Source organism: Microchirus variegatus, assembly GCF_963457635.1.
Source record: "Microchirus variegatus genome assembly, chromosome: 9".
Taxonomy (NCBI): domain Eukaryota; kingdom Metazoa; phylum Chordata; class Actinopteri; order Pleuronectiformes; family Soleidae; genus Microchirus; species Microchirus variegatus.
The window spans coordinates 3,041,958-3,064,206 of NC_139810.1; the positions used below are offsets into that span (position 1 = coordinate 3,041,958).

At 46.8% G+C, this 22,249-nt stretch overlaps 3 protein-coding genes across 4 annotated transcripts; 1 reads left to right on the forward strand and 2 right to left on the reverse strand.

Moving 5' to 3' along the window:
- Nucleotides 1-421: 421 nt before the first annotated feature.
- cxxc1a (CXXC finger protein 1a) lies at nucleotides 422-6,248 on the reverse strand (the record flags this gene model as incomplete). Its single annotated transcript, XM_083894988.1, has 14 exons — nucleotides 422-568; nucleotides 714-866; nucleotides 948-1,044; nucleotides 1,471-1,520; nucleotides 1,638-1,748; nucleotides 1,871-2,078; nucleotides 2,163-2,380; nucleotides 3,457-3,558; nucleotides 3,654-3,851; nucleotides 3,970-4,125; nucleotides 4,202-4,350; nucleotides 4,435-4,535; nucleotides 4,709-4,920; nucleotides 6,153-6,248. The coding sequence occupies 14 exons, from the start codon at nucleotides 6,246-6,248 to the stop codon at nucleotides 422-424; spliced, it is 1,998 nt and encodes a 665-aa protein (XP_083751114.1).
- Nucleotides 6,249-7,247: 999 nt separating this feature from the next.
- Nucleotides 7,248-8,762, forward strand: LOC310931759 (uncharacterized protein; the record flags this gene model as incomplete). Its single annotated transcript, XM_083894989.1, has 4 exons — nucleotides 7,248-7,371; nucleotides 7,496-7,636; nucleotides 7,712-7,912; nucleotides 8,485-8,762. The coding sequence occupies 4 exons, from the start codon at nucleotides 7,248-7,250 to the stop codon at nucleotides 8,760-8,762; spliced, it is 744 nt and encodes a 247-aa protein (XP_083751115.1).
- A 963-nt stretch (nucleotides 8,763-9,725) lies between these two features.
- Nucleotides 9,726-19,170, reverse strand: tfe3a (transcription factor binding to IGHM enhancer 3a). 2 transcript variants are annotated; one of them, XM_083894511.1, is made up of 12 exons: nucleotides 18,977-19,170; nucleotides 16,750-16,848; nucleotides 16,585-16,653; nucleotides 14,844-15,012; nucleotides 14,590-14,757; nucleotides 14,397-14,495; nucleotides 13,207-13,248; nucleotides 12,358-12,484; nucleotides 11,898-11,954; nucleotides 11,705-11,780; nucleotides 10,963-11,110; nucleotides 9,726-10,871 (listed from the first exon to the last, which is right to left on the reverse strand). In XM_083894511.1, exons 1-12 carry the CDS (start codon nucleotides 19,114-19,116, stop codon nucleotides 10,482-10,484), a joined length of 1,584 nt encoding a protein of 527 aa, XP_083750637.1. In that variant the 5' UTR covers nucleotides 19,117-19,170; the 3' UTR covers nucleotides 9,726-10,481. The 2 variants fall into 2 exon arrangements, with proteins under 2 accessions (XP_083750637.1, XP_083750638.1); XM_083894512.1 differs by lacking the exon at nucleotides 13,207-13,248.
- Between the last annotated feature and the right edge of the window lie 3,079 nt (nucleotides 19,171-22,249).

Sequence of the window (22,249 nt, forward strand, 5' to 3'; positions counted from 1 at the left end):
ATAAATGTTTGTTGGTGGACTTTCTCTTGTTTATTTAGTTTCTATGACATGAAACAAAATAAATAAATATGTTTGTATAAAAAAAAGACATTTTTATGACAGGAAATAAAAACAATTTTAAAACAGTGAACAACAACAACAATACAAAGTATAAAAATATTGATAATAAAAAAAGTACCATAGTGTCGTTTTCCTATTAAACTGACCACCAGTCTGCCGACGTGTCTTTGTGTCGGAGAGGATTGTGGGTAATGTAGTTTAACACTGTTGTTTAGAAACAGCTGATGGTGTTCAGCTTCACACACAAACACAAACACACATGGTTTGTTGATATAATATGCTGCTGGAAACCGTTTCCCATAATGCATTGTGTCCCAGAACATTAGTGTTTCTCTGTCTCTCTGTGTCCCCCCCCCCCCGTCTAGCGGTCTTTGGCTGTCCTCAGGTCAGTGGTGATGGGGTCATGTTGGATGGTCTGATGCAGCATCAGAGCCAACAGTCCGGCTCGGTTTGTCATGGCCGTCCTCAGGTTCCGCTCCTGCTCAAACAGCTCGTCCAGTTTGTACCACTGAAGGACAGAGACAGGGACACCATGTGAGGACAGAGACAGAGACACAGTGTGAGGACAGAGACAGAGACACAGTGTGAGGACAGAGACAGAGACACCGTGTAAGGACAGACAGAGACAGAGACAGTGAAGTGTGTGTCCTTACCACTCGGACTCTCTCCAGGTCGACCTCGGCTCGTCGTAGCTTCTCCCAACAGTAATGTTTGTTGCACTTCCTCTTAGAGACGCGACAGAAGTCTCCTGTGGGCTCGAACACGTCCTTCACCAGAGGACAACCACACACCTCGTCTGCTGGGACCTGACGACAGGGGACGTCACAGTTCAGCACATGTCCGTCATCTCAGACGGACGTATTCACGTGATGTGGGCGGAGACAAACCTTTGGGTCTCTGGAGTGTTCGGGACATAAAACCTGCAGCCGTTTACAGTACGTCTTACTGTGAGGGTTATAGACGTCGCAGAACAACCGGGTGGCTCTGAGGGACACGTGAGAGGGACATGTGAGAGGGACACGTGAGAGGGACACGTGAGGGACATGTGAGAGGGACACGTGAGAGGGACATGTGAGAGGGACACGTGAGAGGGACATGTGAGAGGGACACGTGAGGGACATGTGAGAGGGACACGTGAGAGGGACATGTGAGAGGGACATGTGAGAGGGACACATGAGAGGGACATGTGAGAGGGACACGTGAGGGACATGTGAGAGGGACACGTGAGAGGGACATGTGAGAGGGACATGTGAGAGGGACACATGAGAGGGACACGTGAGGGACACGTGAGAGGGACACGTGAGGGACATGTGAGAGGGACATGTGAGAGGGACATGTGAGGGACATGTGAGAGGGACATGTGAGAGGGACATGTGAGAGGGACACATGAGAGACAGACAGTCAACTTACCCCTCAATACGTGTTGGGTACATGGACCCGAATGATGTTTGACTCTCATACTGTGGGACAGATGGACAGACAGAGGGACAGACAGGTAAATATATATAAATATAGGCACATTTTTGTATATTTAAAAAAATAATAAACAAATATCCAGATGTGACTTTAGCACTGACTTTAGCGTAGCATCTTTCCATGTGTCTCAGCGCCACCTTGGGGTTGACGGGGTGGCTGCAGGACACACAGAAGATCTGAAGGTCTGTGTCGTCACCATCACCTTCAGCCACCTGCAGACAGACAGACAGACAGATGAATGGATGATGACAACAATCATGTGATCACATGAGGTCATCAGTACTTTAGCGCCACCTGCTGCTTCTGTCAATGAACGATGAAAACGTCCTTGTACCTCCTCGTGCTGTTGGACCTGCTGCAGTTTAGCGTTAGCGATGATTCCTTCCAGCTCGTGGAAGCGCTTCTCCATCTGAGTGAGGCGGAGCCTTGACGCCTGCTGCTCCCTCCTGATTCGCTCCAGCTGTCTCCGCCCCATTTCCTCAGCCACACAGGGACTCTGCTGCCACTGCTGGATCCTCTGAGGAAGAATCTCATAGATGCGACTGAGACACAGAGAGACAGACGGTGAGAGACAGACGGTGAGAGACAAAGGGACAGAGGGTGATGGTTGGACAACAGAGACTCACTTGGCAGCCAGTTTCATGCCACAGTCGTCAGAACAGTATTTAGAGTTTGTCCTCGCCAGTTCAACACATCCAGGACCCAGGCACTGCTTCGTGGCCCCGCCCACCTCTTTAACTCCGCCCTCTCCAGCACGCTCACTGTGTCGCACGCGCTCCTTGTGACGCTGCTTCACTTTGTGACGCCGCGGCTTCACCTCCTCTTTAGGGACGGACACGGACTTCTACAGGGCGGGACAAGTGTGACATCAGTGACATCGTCAGTGACATCATCGGTGACCTCATTAGTGACGTCATCAATGACATCATCAGTGACATCATCGTGATATCATCACGGACATCATCAATGACATCATTAGTGACATTATCAGTGACGTCATCAATGACATCATCAGTGGCATCATCAATGACATCATGGGTGACATCAGCAGTGACATCATCTGTGACATCATCAGTAACATCATCTGTGACATTATCAGTGACGTCATCAATGACATCATCAGTGGCATCATCGGTGACATCATCAGTGACATCATCTGTGACATCAGTGACGTCATCAATGACATCATCAGTGGCATCATCAATGACATCATCTGTGACATCAGCAGTGACATCATCGGTGACATCATCAGTAACATCATCTGTGACATTATCAGTGACGTCATCAATGACATCATCAGTGGCATCATCGGTGACATCAGTGACGTCATCAATGACATCATCAGTGGCATCATCAATGACATCATCTGTGACATCAGCAGTGACATCATCTGTGACATCAGTGACGTCATCAATGACATCAGCAGTGACATCATCTGTGACATTATCAGTGACATCATCAATGACATCATCAATGACATCATCAGTGACTTCATCAATGACATCATCGGTGACTTCATCGGTGACATCATCGGTGACAATCATCAGTGACATCATCGGTGACATCAGCAGTGACATCATCGGTGACAATCATCAGTGACATCATCAGTGACACTCATCAGTGACATCATCGGTGACAATCATCAGTGACATCAGCAGTCACATCATTGGTGACATCATCAGTAACATCTTCAATGACATCATCAGTGACATCATCTGTGACATCATCAGTGACATCATCGGTCACTGATGAGCAGTGACATCATCAATGACATCATCAGTGACATCAGCAATGACATCATAGGTAACATCATCAGCGACACCATCTGTGACATCATCAATGACATCATCATTGACATCATCAGCGACACCATCAGTGACATCAGCAGTGACATCATCAATGACATCATCACGTTCTTACCTTCTTCTCCGGCTTCTTCTCTCTTCTCTTCACGTGCTTCACCTTCACCGCCTTCTTCCTCACAGAGTCTGACTGAGTGTCCTCGTCCTCACTCTGCCACACCTGAGAGACACAGGGACACGTGTCACACACAGGGACACGTGTCACACACAGGAAGTGACTCACACAAACACACACACACACACACACACACTGACCAGGTCCACGTATCCAGCAGCTCTGTACTGCTCGTACAGCTCCAGCTCGCTCTCACTAAACCCCGCCTCCTCATCATCATCCTCCTCCTCCTCTTCGTCGTCGTCGTCCTCTGTAAGATGCCCCGCCCCTCTCCTCAGTGGGCCCCGCCCCCTGCTGCCGCTCCGCCCCATCTCCTCCTCTTTGACACGAAGCATCTTCTGCTCAGAGACGAGATGATGATGTCATAGTCACAATATTAGGAACTGGACTCCCTTCTACAGTCCAGGGTGTTTTTCATTAAACTTGGCCCCGCCCTCCTGCCATCATGTGACTCACCCGAGCTCGGACCTCGCACTGACGGAGACGACACTTCTGTCGGATTTTGTTGGGACCTCCGAACTTCTTCATGTCTTTGCAGAAATCGCACAGAGCGCAGTCTTCTGTCCTGAGGCAGGCGTCACACTCGCCACACATCCTCGCCGAGCGTTTGATCTGAAACAGGAAGTGGGTCACATGACCTGAACCCTGGACCCTGAGGACCACAGCGTCAGACCAGTTGCTAGGTTACCTGTGACACACGCCTCTTGTCAATCTTGGACAGTGGGGTGGGGCTTCTATCTCCATCAGGTTTGTCATCGCTCTCTGGCCCCGCCTCTTTCTCCACCTTCTCCTTGTTTTTCTTTGGACGGAACTTTATCTCCAGGGACGAGTCTTTGTCTGCAAAGACAGATAAGACACAGCTAACAGCTAACACAGCTAATGCTAACACTCACAGATACAGTAAGTTTGTGTTACACTGACCTCTACAGGACGGACAGTACCACACTCTGATGGCTTTAGCTGCTTTTTCTGAAACTCCAACACAGTTTCCATGAAACCACTCAGTACAACAGTCACACCCACTGACACACACACGCACACACACACACACACACACACACACACACACACACACACACACACACACACACACACACACACACACACACACACACACACACACACACACACAGGTTAGTGTTGATGTTTGTTGTTGTTGTTTACAGATGTTTATATTTAGAAAATCTCTGTTTACATCATGAAACAGTTGATGTCTGCTTTCCTGCAGACACAATAAACAGGAGATTTGGGGGTTCCCATGGCAACACGTCCTCCTCTCCCTCCTCCTCCTCCTCCTCCTCCTCCTCCTCCTCCTCCTCCTCCTCCTCCTGCTTCACTTTCATCTTCTCCTCCCTCTATCTCCTCCTCCTCTTGTGGGCCTCGCTCTGCTCCTGTCACCTCCTCAGACTGAAACAACAAACAAACAAACAAACAAACAACATCATCATCATCACCATCATCTCATCATCCGTTACCATGGTGACTCTGGGTTAAACAACCAGTTAAACATGAAGTTAACTGGATAATAACCAGAGTTAAACATGAAGTTAACTTGATAATAATCAGAGTTAAACATGAAGTTAACTTGATAATAACCAGAGTTAAACATGAAGTTAACTGGATAATAACCAGAGTTAAACATGAAGTTAACTGGATAATAACCAGAGTTAAACATGAAGTTAACTTGATAATAACCAGAGTTAAACCTGAAGTTAACTTGATAATAACCAGAGTTAAACCTGAAGTTAACTTGATAATAACCAGAGTTAAACATGAAGTTAACTTGATAATAACCAGAGTTAAACCTGAAGTTAACTTGATAATAACCAGAGTTAAACCTGAAGTTAACTGGATAATAACCAGAGTTAAACATGAAGTTAATTTGATAATAACCAGAGTTAAACCTGAGGTTAACGTGATAATAACCAGAGTTAAACATGAAGTTGACTTGATAATAACCAGAGTTAAACCTGAGGTTAACTTGATAATAACCAGAGTTAAACATGAAGTTGACTTGATAATAACCAGAGTTAAACCTGAGGATAACTGGATAATAACCAGAGTTAAACATGAAGTTAATTTGATAATAACCAGAGTTAAACCTGAGGTTAACTTGATAATAACCAGAGTTAAACATGAAGTTGACTTGATAATAACCAGAGTTAAACCTGAGGATAACTGGATAATAACCAGAGTTAAACATGAAGTTAACTGGATAATAACCAGAGTTAAACATGAAGTTAACTGGATAATAACCAGAGTTAAACATGAAGTTAACTGGATAATAATCAGAGTTAAACCTGAAGTTAACTGGATAATAACCAGAGTTAAACATGAAGTTAACTGGATAATAACCAGAGTTAACATGAAGCTAACTGGATAATAACCAGAGTTAACTGGATAATAACCAGAGTTAACATGAAGCTAACTGGATAATAACCAGAGTTAAACATGACGTTAACTGGATAATAACCACAGTGAAGTTATCATGATAATCCCAAATCCAGACATAAATCCATCCAGACCTCATGAGACCAGGTCTGGATCAGATACGGACCTGAGGACTGGGTCAGTTCTTGTTCTGCTCGTGCAGAAATCTAAACTGCAGATCGGTCTCTGTAACACAATCTGGACCAGACTGATCCGCGTCCTGCAGCGGACTGAGACCGAGACCCGCAGAACTGACTGAGACCAGTCCCGGACGCGGACGTAGAGCCGGAGCGGAGCAGAGCCATGCTGCCGTGGTCCAGGTCCAGGTCCAGGTCTGAGTCCAGTGTTTAATCAGACTCACCATGATGAAGAATCACAGTCATTTAGTCTTCATCGCTTTGTCTCCTCTTCTTCTTCTTCTTCTTCTTCTTCTGAGAAGATAAATTAACGCTTCAGCTGCAGCGCCCCCTTTCGATGTGACCCCTGCAGGTCGACGTGTGTCCAGAAGAGGGCAGCACATACGCTCTATCTCAATCACACATACACACATGCGCCTCCTGCAGACCCTCTGACGTCACTGTGACACACACACACACACACAAACACCCCCACCCCCATACACACACACACACACACACGCTCAACTCAACAAAACTGTGATGAGTTTGATGTGAAAAGAGAAGAAGAAAGAAAGAGAGAAAGAACCAGGTACAAACTTTTCTTCTTTGACATATAAAAGTGAAATAATTCATGTTAATGTTTGTTTTTATCACTACATCATTTCATTTATACTCATTACAACACACACACACACATTATATATTTACCTATTAACATATTATATATATTTACCTTTCATTACTGTTGTGTGATGATTTATGTGGTGTTGATTGATGTGTTACTTCAATAGAGTAAATGTTACACTGTTGTTGTCATTGACATTGTTGTCACGATTCTTTTTTTTATATTACTTATATGATGACTCCGCCCACTTTGTGGAGGACTATATTGTAATGGAAAAACAAACCAAACCCTGTCTAGCCGAGCCGAGGCGAGCTTGGACCATGTCGTGGAAAAGTGGCATTTGTCGCTAACTATCTGTGGCACTTCTAGGCTTCCATAGATTTAGAAGAGAGAGAAAATATTCACATGTGGTTTGAACACTGTTGTTGCACAGTTGTTACACAGTTGTTACACTGTTGTTACACTGTTGTTACACTGTTGTTACACAGTTGTTACGCAGTTGTAACACTGTTGTTACACTGTTACACTGTTGCAGCAGCTGGTTCCGTTGCATCAGCATAATGGAAACGACATCATCACACTGCTGTGACATCATTGGGGGTGGAGCCGACAAAGAATCAAGCCAATCAGAGAGCGTCTTGACTCAGCCAACAGCCAATGGGATGCTGCCGCGTCACATGACAGGTGAGCTCATTATGACATCTGATGACTTCCTGTTTCAGAGAGACGACCTCTGGCTCAGGTCAGAGGTCAATCCACGCAGGTCACCATGGTTACGATGTGTAAACTGGTCATCCTGTTTCTGCAGAGGAGGCTCCGCCCCTTCTCTCCGATAGGTCAGAGGACGGTGACCTCAGTGATGACTCAGTGACAGGCTCTGCCTCCACCAATGACATCGCTCCACTGCTGTCTCCGCCCCCTGCTGCTGCTGCACAGCGCAAACACACAGGTGAGAGCGGGATGCCCATGACTCCGCCCTCATATGTGTGATGTCATCGTGTGATGTCATCTCTGTCTCTCTCAGGTGTGGTGGCGTCATCAGAGGGTAACGCCCCCATTTGTGCTCCGCCTCCTCCTCAGTCGTCCTCCTGTAACAAACACAGCAGCGGTCGTCGTCATCATCATCATCATTGTCAGAGCACCAATCAGAAGCGTCTCTCCTCCTCTAAAGGCCCCACCTCCTTAAAGACCGACGCCGCTCACATCAAAGAAGTTGCCGGAGACGGTGAGCCAATCACGTTCATTCTGTGATGTCATGTGATGAGTTGTTATTAACAGAAGGTTGTTGTTGCTGCTGCTGCAGCAGCGCCCCCTGTGGTCAGATGTGTAGTCACATGTTAATCTGTGGGTGGGACAGACTTTATCTGTGTGTCCCGCTCAGTTTATCTCTGCTGGACAGACGGAGACAGACGGAGACAGAGAGACGACTCCGCCCATCGCCAACAGTCAGAGAAACTGTCACAGTGTTTTCATGACATGGACACTGTTCACTGTCTCTGTCTCACAGACTGTTGTGTCCACTGTCTGTCTCACAGACTGTTGTGTCTCTGTCTCACAGACTGATGTGTCTCTGTCTCACAGCATGTTGTGTCTCTGTCTCACAGACTGTTGTGTCCACTGTCTCACAGACTGTTGTGTCTCTGTCTCACAGACTGATGTGTCTCTGTCTCACAGCATGTTGTGTCCACTGTCTCACAGACTGTTGTGTCTCTGTGTCACAGACTGTTGTGTCTCTGTCTCACAGACGGATGTGTCCACTGTCTCTGTCTCACAGACTGTTGTGTCTCTGTCTCACAGACTGTTGTGTCCACTGTCTCCTGGCCTGTCTCTTCTGCGAGCTGCTGTCCATGTGCTCGGCCGTGGGGGAGTGTCTGGCGTGTGGAGTGGGCGGGGCCGGCTGTTGTGACGCTGCCGTTGGCTGCTGCAGCTGCTGCCTGGAGGCGGTGGGGGAGGCGGCCTGTACGGAGGAGGCGTGTCAGGCCGTGTTGGATTGTGGGATACTGGAGGACTGCTGCGGATCATCCGACTGTCTGGACATTTGTCTCGAATGTTGCTCCATCTGCTTCCCCTCATGAATCGGCCAATCAGAGCGGAGCATCGGGACGACGTCATCGTCACACTGTGGATGTTAATTTATCAGATTATTATCACGCTACTGCTGCTGTAAACAGGATTATAGGCGGAGCTTGAATTGAGCTTAGTAAGCTAACAGTAGCTAATATGCTAACTGTTTCCCTGTTACGAGCAGTTGTTGGTGTTTGCTGGGATTTAGCCTCATAGCCTCCTAAAAATCAGTCTATGATATCTACGTCACATGATCACGTCTTTATCTCACTGTTAGACAGACTTTTCCAACAGGAAACTGAAGTTTGTAAACCACTCACTCTCCCACACCAAAGTCCAAAGAGAAAATCACTGATATTAGCTCACGGGGACACAGGAGCTGCTGGTCTACTGCTGCCTCGTGTGGTCACTTTGTGTCACTGAGGTCAATCTGAACAAAGGATTTCAAACACTGAAGTGACAAAATAAGACATTTGAAGTTAGTGATGGAGGCAGCAGTGGATCAACAACTCCTGTGTTTGTAATCTGTCCACTGTTTGTCTGTGATTGACAGCTGAGGTGGGGGCGGGGCTGGGTGGGACAGGAAGTTGCTCCTGCAGGGACAGGAAGTGTGTGTTGGTGGAGGCAAACTTGCCAGAACATCCAAACAGGAAACAGGAAATCTCTGAAATGACAATGCCACCCGACCTCTGACCTCCGGGACGAACAACATCAAAGACTCTCTCCACATGGTTGTTCAAACCAAAGGGGCGGAGCCTGTGAGCGGGTCAAAGGTTAAATACGACCACAGACAGTGATGGGTTGCTGCTGGAGACACTGCCCCCTGGTGTTCTTCTGAGGAGCTCACTCAAACATCATTTGATAACTTCAGACCACGCCTGACCTTTGACCTCTGACCCGCTGAATGATTGTCTTTAAATACTGTAAAACTGACAAAGAGACACAGAGTCAGATCTTCACTGATTTTATTTCTCTATAAAAGTTTATAGTCTATAAAAAACACTAACATGAACATTAAACGCATGAATCCCTTCTTATGACTGTTGCTATGGTAACAAGACTGAAGTGTGACATCACTTCCTGAAGATGATGTCATCACTTCCTGAAGATTATGTAATCCAGAGCTTCATTCAAACTGTCACACTGTGATGACGTCACACTGTGATGACGTCACACTGTGATGATGTCACAGTCACACTGTGATGACGTTACACTGTGATGTCACTGTTAAACTGTGACATCACACAGACAGATATTTACTGTGACATAATTAAACAGGTTGTGTCAGTGTTTGAGTGAGAAGTGTCTTTGCTCTGATTGGGCAAAAACTGAGGTTTGACAGCGATGATGATGATGATGACGATGAAGATGATTTTCCAACAGTAAACAAAGTAACAGCAGGATTTGTGTTTGTCATGGTTACCCACTTGCTAACATCAGCATGAGCCGCAACACACTGTAGCACAGCAGATGTGGGCTAGCTGTTAGCATGCTAGCTGAACCGCGAACGAAAACCCATTTTCATTCAAGATGAAAATTCATGAGACAACGTGACAGTTGCCATGGTTACACTGGAGGAAGAATAATAGGTTTCCATGGTTACCATGATGTTCTATGATTTTTTAAAAATATTTCTATTAAAAAAAATTCAAATTAAAAAAATATCCCAGTTGGTCGAAGTCCCGCCTCCTGCTCTGGCCAATCAGATTTGTGTATGAGTGATGATGTCATCAGAGGTCCTCGTCCATGCTGAAGCTGCTCCTCCTGCTGCTGCTCTTGGACGCTCCACAGGACAGCAGCGGGTCACACCTCCCCCCTCCTCCCCCCTCCTCCATCAGCAGGTGGTTGAGTCCGTGCAGCGCCGTCAGCTCGGACACGCCCACACACATCAGGTCCGGCGAGAAGACGGACGCCGACGCCTGAGGCTCGTCCAGCTCCGCGAAGCTCAGCACGTCCAGATCCAGAGAGGGAGTGACCAGGGACGAGGAGGGGGAGGAGAAGGGGTGAGGCAGGGAGGGGGAGAGCAGAGCGGAGGAGGAGGAGGAGGAAGAGGCGGGGACAGGAGAGGAAGAGGAGGAGCAGGAGGAGAGGCCTTGGCCATGAGCCTGACGCTCCAGCTCCTGAAACACAAACAAACATCAGCTGAGTGTCAAGTGACAGCGTAACACTCCTCCCCCGGCTCCTCCCTTTGCTCCTCCCCCTGCTCCTCACCTGGAGGCGGAGCATGAGTGAGCGGTTGGCGCTCTCCAGCCTCCTCTGACGCTCCTCCATGTCTCGTACTCGGTGCTGATCCTTCTGCAGTTTTCTGATGTAATCCACCGACGCCTTCAGGATGGTTCCTTTGTTCCACCGCGACTCCCTGATCGACCAATCACATCACAGGCCACGCCTCCTTAACATGCAGCTCTAACCTTCTCCTATAGCCGTACAGTACTGCAGTATAAGTACTGTAGTTCCTGAAGTATAAGTACTGTGGTCTGTGTGTGAGTGGTGGTGCGTTCACTGTCAGCGATTGTGTGTGTGTGTGTGTGTGTGTGTGTGTGAGTGTGAATGTGTGTGTGGTGGTGCATTCACTGGCAGCGTGTGTGTGTGTGAGTGGTGGTGCATTCACTGACAGCAAGTGTGTGTGTGTGTGTAGGTGTGAATGTGTGTGTGGTGGTGCATTCACTGGCAGCATGTGTGTATGTGTGTGGTGCGTTCACTGGCAGCGATTGTGTGTGCGTGAGTGTGTGTGTGTGTGTGTGTGTGTGTGTGTGTGTGTGTGTGTGTGTGAGTGAGTGTGAATGTGCAGGTGTGAATGTGTGTGTGGTGGTGCATTCACTGACAGCGTGTGTGTGTGTGTGTGAGTGGTGCGTTCACTGACAGCGATTGTCTGTGCGTGATTGTGTGTGTGTGTGAGTGGTGCGTTCACTGACAGCGAGTGTGTGTGTGTGTGTGTGGTGCGTTCACTGACATCTCTGTAGATTTGGGCACCAGAGCTCCGAGCTCTTTGATGCGGTCGTTGATGTTGAATCTCCTCCTCCTCTCAACTGAAACACAACAACAACAAAATCATAATGAGGGGGTGGAGCCTCAGCTACAGACATGTTAAAACCACAGAAGAAGAAGAAGACACACACACACACACACACAGAGAGAGAACTCACTGAGGTTGTGATTGTCCTTCTTCTGTCTGTCTTTGATCAGAGCTTTGGTCTCCACCTCTAAAACAGGTGTAAACAAAGGTGATCAGCAGGTGAACCTTGAGATGAAACTACAGTTTCCATAGCAACAGTCATTTTATTTTGTAAGCACAATTCACTCACTTCCTGTTGAAGTTTGTACTTTTATTTTGTAAATTTGTAATGAGAAAACATCTGGAACATGTTAACACCGAACAGGAAGTGTGAGCTGACCAGTGTGTGTGTGTGTGTGTGTGTGTTTACAGGAAGTCGTGATGCTGACTCATGAAAGTGAAGAACAGATTTTTCAGCAGAAAACAGGGAAAATGTGTTGGGAGGGGCTTCACTCAGCCAATGACACGTCAGCTCTGTAGATTGGTGTGTGTGTGTGTGTGTGTGTGTGTGTGTGTGTGTGTGTGTGTGCGTGTGCGTATCAGTGACCCACCGCACAGCTCCGTCTTGACCGTGTGCAGCTCTGCCGGGCAGCTGTTGCTAACGGTGATGGTGGGCGTGGCCATGCCACCACTGCCGCCGCCGTAAACATCCAACATGGCACCACCAGACACTGGCAACTGAAACCGACCAATCAGAAGACACGGTCAGCTGCTGACGGAGAAACTAATCAATCAGAGTGTGACAGGCCAGATCCAGAGCATCCTGTCACTCACGCGCGCACACACACACTCACACACATACACACACAGACAAACACACACACACACGCACAGTTCTGAGAAGTGTTATTTTCTTGCAGATTAACAGTCAGAGGTGAGCAGTACATACTCTCTGCCACTAGATGGCAGTAATAAGGGCATGTTCACATTTTGTGCAGTTATTACTGATCAATAATAATGATCCAGTCTAACAAACAGCTGATCTGTCACTGCCTTACAAAGACATTACTGACGATAAGAAAGAGGTCAGAGGTCACACACACACACACACACACACACACACACTGAAGAACACTGCAGTGACGTCCATTCATCTCAGTCAACAGAACCTAAACCAGGAGCAGTCTGGAAACACAGACACACACACACACAGACACACACACACAGACACACACACACCCCCACACACACACACACACACACACACACACACACACACACACACACACATTAAAACAAGAGGACAAAGTGAGTTTACCTCAGATTTAATCCTCCTCTTCTCATGATCTGGAAGTAAAACTAAAATCCTCATCTTTTTATGATTTGACACACACACACACATACAGACACACACACTGTGACACACTAACACACACACACAGACACCATCACACACTCACACAGTCAGGCTGAGAAGCTTCTCTTCCTCTTTCTCTTTTCAACTGTTGAAAAATGAGGAAACGTCTCTTTAAGAAACAGAAAAACCCTCCCAGTGAGCGTCATTATCAGCCACACACACACATTCACACGCACACACACACCCCCACACACACACACACACATATTCACTCACTCACACACACACACACACACACTCATGCACACATTCACTCACTCACGCACACACATTCACACGCACACACACACACTGTCATACACACACATTCACTCACTCACGTTCATTCACACACACACACACACATTCACTCACTCACACACACACACACTCTCATGCACACATTCACTCACTCACGCACACACATTCACACACACACTCATTCACTCACACACACACACATTCACTCACACACACACACACACATTCACTCACACACACACATTCACTGACATACACACACACATTCATTCACTCACGCACACTCTCAGACACGCACACACACACACACATTCACTGACATACACACACACATTCACTCACACACATTCACACGCACACACTCTCATTCACACACACACACATCACTCACTCACGCACACACACATTCACTCACACACACACACACTGACTCACTCACTCACTCACACACACACACACACATTCACTCACTTACACACACACACACTGACTCACTCACTCACACACACACACACATTCACTCACTTACACACACATTCACTCACACACACACACACTGACTCACTCACACACACACATTCACTCACTTACACACACACACACTGACTCACTCACTCACTCACACACACACACACACATTCACTCACTCACACACACACACTCTCATGCACACAATCACGCACACACACACACATTCACTCACTCCCGCACAGACACACATTCACTCACACACACACACACTGGCTCACTCACTCACTCACACACACTCACACACTCACACACACACACACACACACACACACTCACTCACACACACACACACACATTCACTCACACACACACACTCACACATGTACACACACACACAGTCTTGATCCACATTCACTAAAACCAGACTCCTGGTTCACACCAGATTACCAGGATTACAGACATGGATTCACATTGAGTCCAGGTTCACTCTGGTTGAATCCAGATCCGTGTTTTGGCTCGTACCGTGTTTGCGATCTGAAGTTCAGAATCCATCAGCGTCAGAAACTTGTCGTTGAGGCTGGATTCCAAACTGATGATGTCATCGATGACGGCCTCTTCCATCTGAATGAACCAATCAGAGGACAGCAGAGGTCAGCCATCTTTAGACCACCTCATGTCGGCACGGTAACGGCGTTTATGTATTTGAGTTTCTCACTTCCTGTTTGTCGTCCGCTGGCTTCAGCGAGGGGGTGGAGCTCAGATAGAGGGAGTGGCTTGGTGAGAGAGCAGCCGGTCTCTGATTGGCTGAGAGATACTGACGCACCTGCTGCCTCTGCGCCTGCTCGATGTGATACCTGGTCGGGTTCTCCAGGTGAGTCTGAACCTGAGGCACAGGTGCATTATGGGAAACGTTAGACCATCAGAAGAACGACAAGCTTTACATAGACAGATGTTTAAAGCTCCTCCCACCTTCAGCACCTCCACAGGAACCTGAGCTGGAGGTCTGCAGCTGGGGGACACGCCCACTGAGACAGGCAACGAGGAGGAGGAGTCTGTTGAGCGGAGCTGCTGCTGCTGCGCCTCCTTCTGCTCCTCCTCCAGAGCCTGCTGACGCATCAGGTCCTGACGCAGCAACACCCTGTGGAGAGGAGGAGGTGAGGAGGAGAAGAGGAGGAGAAAAGAGAAGGAGAGGGGGGGAAAAGAGAAGGAGAGGGGGAGAAGAAAAGAGGAGGAGTGAAGAGGAGGAGAGGAGGAGTGGAGAGGAGGAGTGGAGAGGAGGAGAAGAGAAGGAGAAAAGAGGAGGAGAAGAAGATAGAAGAGAGAGGAGAGGAGGAGAAGAAGAGAGAGGAGAGGATGAGAAAAGAGAAGGAGAAGAGGAGAAGAAAAGAGGAGAAGAGTGGAGAGGAGGAGGAGAGGAGGAGGAGGAAAGAGGAGGAGACGAAGAAAGGAGGAGAAGAAAAGAGGAGAAGAGTGGAGAGGAGGAGGAGAGGAGGAGAAGAAGAGAGAAGAGAGAGGAGAGGAGGAGAAAAGAGAAGGAGAAGAGGAGAAGAAAAGAGGAGAAGAGTGGAGAGGAGGAGGAGAGGAGGAGGAGGAAAGAGGAGGAGAAAAGAGGAGTGGAGGAGAAGAAAAGAGGAGAAGAGTGGAGAGGAGGAGGAGAGGAGGAGAAGAAGAGAGAAGAGAGAGGAGAGGAGGAGAAAAGAGAAGGAGAAGAGTGGAGACGAGGAGAAGAGGGGGAGAGGAGGAGGAAAAAAGGAGGAGAAGAAGAGAGGAGGAGAAGAAAAGAGAAGGAGAGAAGAGGAGGAGAAAGGAGAAGGAGAAGAAAAGAGGAGGAGAAGAGGAGGAGAAGAGGAGGAGAGAGGAGACAAGAGGAGTGGAAGAGGAAAAAATGAGAAGAAGAGGGGAGAGGAGAGGAGAAGAGTGGAGAGGAGGAGAAGAGAGGAGAAGAGGGGAGAGAAGAAAAGAGGAGGAGAGGAGGAGGGAGGAAGAGGAGAGGAGGAGAAGAAAAGAGGAGGGAAGAGGAGGAGAGGAGACGAGAGGAGGAGTGGAAGCGGAAAAAAGGAGAAGAAGAGGGGAGAGGAGAGGAGGAGAGGAGAAGAGTGGAGAGGAGGAGAAGAGAGGAGGAGAAGAGAGGAGGAGAGGAGGAGGAGGAAAGAGGAGGAGACAAAGAAAAGAGGAGAAAAGAGGAGCGGAGGAGAAGAAAAGAGGAGAAGAGTGGAGAGGAGGAGGAGAGGAGGAGAAGAAGAGAGAAGAGAGAGGAGAGGAGGAGAAAAGAGAAGGAGAAGAGTGGAGACGAGGAGAAGAGGGGGAGAGGAGGAGGAAAAAAGGAGGAGAAGAGGGGGAGAGGAGGAGGAAAAAAGGAGGAGAAGAGGGGAGAGGAGAGGAGGAGAAGAGAGGAGGAGAAGAAAAGAGAAGGAGAGAAGAGGAGGAGAAAGGAGAAGGAGAAGAAAAGAGGAGGAGAAGAGGAGGAGAAAGGAGACAAGAGGAGTGGAAGAGGAAAAAAGGAGAAGAAGAGGGGAGAGGAGAGGAGAAGAGTGGAGAGGAGGAGAAGAGAGGAGAAGAGGGGAGAGAAGAAAAGAGGAGGAGAGGAGGAGGGAAGAAGAGGAGAGGAGGAGAAGAAAAGAGGAGGGAAGAGGAGGAGAGGAGACGAGAGGAGGAGTGTGTGTGTGTGTGTGTGTGTGTGTGTGTGTGTGTGTGTGTGTGTGTGTTTTACCTGGATGACATCACTGAGGGCAGTGAGGATGATGATGATGACGAGGAACAGTAGTTTGTATCTGATGTACTGAGGGCACAAAGAGATGATGACATCACACTGTACGTCACACACAAACAATAAAGTTTTTCACTCTGTGTGTGTGTGTGTGTGTGTGTGCGTTACCTCATGCTGATTGGCTGACTCTTGATCTCGTAGAACGTGTCACATCCTGACGGCAGCAAACTGTCGACCTCGATGTCAGCCACGATCCCAGACTCCACCCTGAACCACAGAGAACCAATCAGACGCCTCGAAAAACACGCCACGCACTCATTCAGAGCAGTGAAACAGCGCCCTCTACAGGAGCAGTACATAGTACAGTCGGAGCTGTGGAATTCATTGTGTTCCTGTTTACACCTGCACAGCATACCTGAGCGGTCATGTGATCCACCTGTTCACATGAGTGTTTGTGTGCGTGTGTGTGCGTGTGTGTGTGTGTGTGTCTGAGGAACTGGTTAAGTTTCGGACTTGTATTGTGGTTATGGTTAAAGTTAGTGTTAGTTATCAACTGGTTAAGGTTAGTGATATAACTTTGTTTAGTCCGTTTAAATTAATGGAAGTCAATGCAGAGTCCTGAGAAGAATAGCTGCACAAACCTCTGTGTGTGTGAGAGAGAGTGTGTGTGTGTGTGTGTGTGAATTTCTGCTGACTCACTTCCTGCAGATCCACATGCTCCCACAGGCCCCGCCCCCTGCTCAGTCAGCAGTTTGACTGAGCTTTTCTTTTCTTTTCTTTTTAAACATCCCTGTCATTTTCACACTTTTACCTTTACACTTGCTGTTGTCACACAAAGACAAACATCTGCTTAATGATGTCACACAAAAACAACAACAACAACAACAACCGTGTGTGGTCTGCAGTGAAGAGCTGGAAATACACATGACCGATGACGGGTCAGGACTCAGAACCTAAACATGGGTCGTGGGAGATTTTTTGTGTGTGTGTGTGTGTGTGTGTGTGTGTGTGTGTGTGTGTGTGTGTGTGTGTGTGCGTGTGTGTGTGCGTGAGCTAAACTAACAAACTGAGTTGAATCAGTTCCAACGATCACATTCACACGCTGTGAAATAACAACTAAACAATCAGATCTGCTGTGTTTATAAAGTATTTACCTGTCTTGTGTAAAGTACCTTAAAGTGATCCTTAAGGGTGAACCTTGTGTTTAGTATTTTAACAATTGTACACACCCTACACATCAATAAACACATGTTTATACAAATCCTGGCTCTGACAGTCCTTGATCAAAGACACTTAATCCCAGCGTGTGAATGGAATAAATACAGACCATAATACCAATTATTCTGATGTTATTGGGTCGTAACAACAAACAAAGACAGTTCGAGGAAATGTGCGTAAAGTAGTAATAAGCAAACATAAACAACAAAGTAAAGGGTACAGTAACAAAGTATTTGTACTTATTGTTATTACTACATATTGTCGGAAATAAATGATTTTTGATAGAAATGTCAAGTTATTACACAGAAATGTGCTCTTATCTTGTCACCAGTTCAAAAACAAACAGCTTTTCTCCTGCTTGTTTTTTACTGTAATGTGTGTGTGTGTCTGAGGACATCTAGTCTGAGTCTGCGCTTCCCCTGGGAAATTACCTGTGTGTTTGTCTATGTCTGTGTGTGTGTGTGTGTGTGTGTTCAATCTCGGATGACTCATTGCAGCAGGGTTAAACCGGGCCAGATGTCAAAGGTCAGACCATAATAACAACAGCACAATCCAAACCAGACAGAGTGTGTGACACCTGAGGAGCTCAAACCAAACCCCGTTCATATTTTGTCTAATTTAAAACTCTATCGTCTCTTAGAAACATCAGCTGACACTGGAACAAAAAGAAAAGTGATTCGGTTTTATCTAAAGAGGAAATGCTCACTTTCGGTTCTTTTTCCTGGTGCGTGACAGTGAGTTTTTAATTCAGAATTCATCATCATCATCATCGTACTCGTCATCGCCTCTGTGCTGTATAACAGGCACGTGTACCGTGGTTACCAAACCTCATTCAACATTTCCTCTATTAAACATATCAAAGCATGTCACCGCCGCTCATTAAGTTACACAATAAAGGGAATCATATATGTATTCTCGTGATAAAGCCGGGTTCTATTCGGCATCTATCAGACGTCATTTAAACCTTCGTTCAGTTCGTTAAAACAGTCATGGTGGTGTGTCAAGTCTGAGCCGAATCCACCAGCAGGATTAACTCTTCTAAATGATGTCATTCCTCGGTCTCAAACATGTGTCTTTGAGCCGCTGAAACACGGAGCCGCTTAAATCACTGATTTTTTTATATGGGATTTGGTGTCAAAGAAAGTCCTGAACCGACACAGAGAACTTCCGGACTCACCGGACCAGATTGAGAGTTTCAGCCGAGTCCAAGATGACGAACACGGTCTGCGGCTGCAGGATGCCGGCCTCCCCGTGCTGCTCGCCTCCGGTTCGGTCCGGCTCTCCGGAGAGGAGCTGGTCCGGGCTGAAGGCTGACATTTCCCCACAGATAAGAGACGTTTGACGGGGCAGAGCGGACTGAGAGACACGGGAAGACCGGGACCAGGACCAGGAGGAGAAACAGGGGGGGGGGAGTCCGGGTCTGCGGTTCCAGACCGCCTCCTCAGGCCACACGCACACACTCACACACACACAGATGAGCCAGGGTGCGCGTTGACCAATCAGCTGCTGCTCTTCTCTCTACAGACCAATAGGAACGCGTCTGATTCTCTGACAGCCAATCAGCTGCCGCTGCTGCCTTCAGGTTCACAGAGAAAGTCAGACATTTTGTTTGTTTTGATCTGTGGTGTTACGGGAAGTGGCCCGGGGGCGGGGGTCTTATGGTGACGTCAGCCCAACTTATCCCGCGTGACAGTAGACTCGACCAACCAGAGAGAAGAATAAGAAAGGGGGCGTGGTTATCTTTTACAGAGCGTTTCATCAGCGGGATGGCGTTTTTTGTCCATCACACCGTTATTTCTGTGACGTTGTTCGTGTGTCGCTACACTTTCTTAGTCACACGATGGCGCTGTCACTTCATGAGTTACAATCACATTGACTTACATATGACTTGCAGTAATAATAGTAGTAGTAGTGGCAGTAGTAAATAGTAGTAGTAGTAGTAGTTGTATACAGACAGGAGTAATGACAGTATTTACAGTCAGTTTTGTTTTTATTTCTTGTGTATCCTCATAAACATGTTCTTACAGAAAGGCATGATGGGTAACAGACAGGATGGAAGGCAGTGGCCGGCCACTTACCAATAACCTGCAATCAATCAATCAATCAATCAATCAATCAATAACAACAAAGTAGCAGAGGGAGCACAGACATGCTGCTGTTACACCTGCAGGATGTCATGGCCTTGTCGTCCTCTGATTGGTTCTTTGACAGCTGAGTTTAACTTCCCTGTCGCCACGGTAACAGCACAACAACACATGTCAAATCAGAAATGTCGACCCCTGACCTCAGCGACCCACGTGACAGCAGCCATTAATGATGGGGCAGGGTGATGACATCACTGTGACAAGGGAACATGCCCTTGTCATGATCACCTCAAACAGGAAGTTAAAAAAAAAAAAACACAATAAACACAAAACCATCAACTGACGTCAGGTCAGACGCAAGCAGGTCAGATGAGACCGGGTTGAACTGGTTTAAAGTGTCTAGTTCTGACCGGTTTGAACTGGTTTGAAGTGTCTAGTTCTAACCGGTTTGAACTGGTTTAAAGTGTCTAGTTCTGACCGGTTTGAACTGGTTTAAAGTGTCTAGTTCTGACCGGTTTGAACTGGCTGTAAATTATTTTTTGTTCAAACCAAATCAAACATTTAAAGCCGTTTTACTGTGTTCAGCAACATTTAAAACTGACTGTTAGCCACACCGCTAACTGGACTATGATGTCATCAGAGCCAATCAGAACCAGTTAGAACCAGAACCAAGACAGTTTCTCAATGTCTGTTAAAAAATAAGAACAAAGATAATCTTAAAAGAAACAGCGACTCATCAGTTCAAACATTTTTCACCTGACGATGAAGGAAGGTGTTACCTCAGTGGGCGGAGTCTGCTGGACACGCTAAAAACATGCTAAAAACACGCTGTAACAATCACACACACACTGAGCACCACACAGTCCAACACTGTGAAAAATTCACTTTTCAGATATTTCAAATGTTTAGCCTAGCTTAGCACAAAGACTGGATGAGGAGCTGAACTCTTAGCCTAGCCTAGCTCTGTGTTAACCGCACAGTTAAACCCTAGCATCATTAGCCTGAGTTGTCTCAGCTAGCTGGTTTAAGCTAAACGAACACTCACTCCTGCCTCCATCTTGATGCTACACTTGGCTAATGCAAAGCTAACACGGCATGACAGAGAATTGAACCTTCAGCCTGTCGAGCCAACATGGCCGCCTGCTGGGCTCTAACTGAGGGAGGAACAATTGACCACTCTGCACAGTCACATGACTGGGGGGGCGGGGCCACATGAGAATAAATTAATATTTACAAAAGTCTTGACTCTGTTTTCTTTTTGCATCAAGCAAACAAACACAAGGCAGATTCATAAACACGTCAACAACAAGATTCATAAACAACAACAACAACGTCATCATCAAAACAACGAGTCTCTTCTTCGACTGAACGTCAGCGAGTCCATGACCCGAGGAGGTCAGAGGTCATGGTTCCTCTCACGTCTCACAGTCAATAATACTTTTTATCATCCATGATTTTTAAATATGAATCATCTTTTCTTCATAAACTCCACAATAAAAACTGAAGTTCTTTTCATGTTCAACATGTTTGACAATATTAAATTTCATTTTTTAAAACTTTTCCAGGGAAACGTGATATTAAATAATTTAAATATGACAGTTATAAATAAAACTGACCATGAAACATTTCATCTAAATTTAAATAAAGTTCTGTCATCCAGGGGGGTTTCTTCAGGGCAGTGATGAGAAGCTGCACGGTCACTTCTCAGACTGGAGGATGCTGGGAAGTGTAGTTCGGCAGCTGTGACATCACTGAGGAGGAGGAGGAGTTTCCACAGGTGAGACTTTTCTACAGGAGGGACGCAGTGTCCATGGTTTTCAGATGGCTCTGCGATGACATCACACGCCTCTGCGATGACATCACACGGCTCTGCGATGACATCACACGGCTCTGCGATGACATCACACACCTCTGCGATGACATCACACGGCTCTGCGATGACATCACACTTTTATTGATGGATGGGTCATTGTCCTGCGTGACGTTCACGCGTGTCCACTTTTATGTCTTTGACAGAGCAGAGACACTGTGTCCATATACTGATTATGTATATATATATATATAGTTATTATCATTGTTGTTATTATTATTATTCATAATATTAATATTAATACACTTGTTTCTTTCCTGCATCAACCGTGTGTGTATATCTATATATGTATATGTGTTGTGTATATACAGTAAATTTGTGTGCATTTTGTGTCCATAAGTCAAACAACAGAACATCTGTTGTTCATTAGCCTTAAATATTCTTCATAGAATTGATCGAGTTGTTTCTTACGGTGTGTGTTCCATTTACATCAGAAGTCAGAACTGGGCGTGTCACAATTGTACACCTAAGGTTAGCCACGTTAGCATCACCAGTT

Bases quoted from the DNA above. Each gene is read 5' to 3' on its own strand.
- tfe3a (XM_083894511.1), bottom strand. From the start codon at position 19,116: ATGTCAGCCTTCAGCCCGGACCAGCTCCTCTCCGGAGAGCCGGACCGA. The intron at 13,249-14,396 runs GTACGAGCCAAA...ATTTTTCAACAG, and splicing joins AACTTCAGATCGCAAACACG to TTGAAAAGAGAAAGAGGAAG. The intron at 10,872-10,962 runs GTGAGGAGCAGG...TTTGTGTTTCAG, and splicing joins CACTCATGCTCCGCCTCCAG to GAGCTGGAGCGTCAGGCTCA.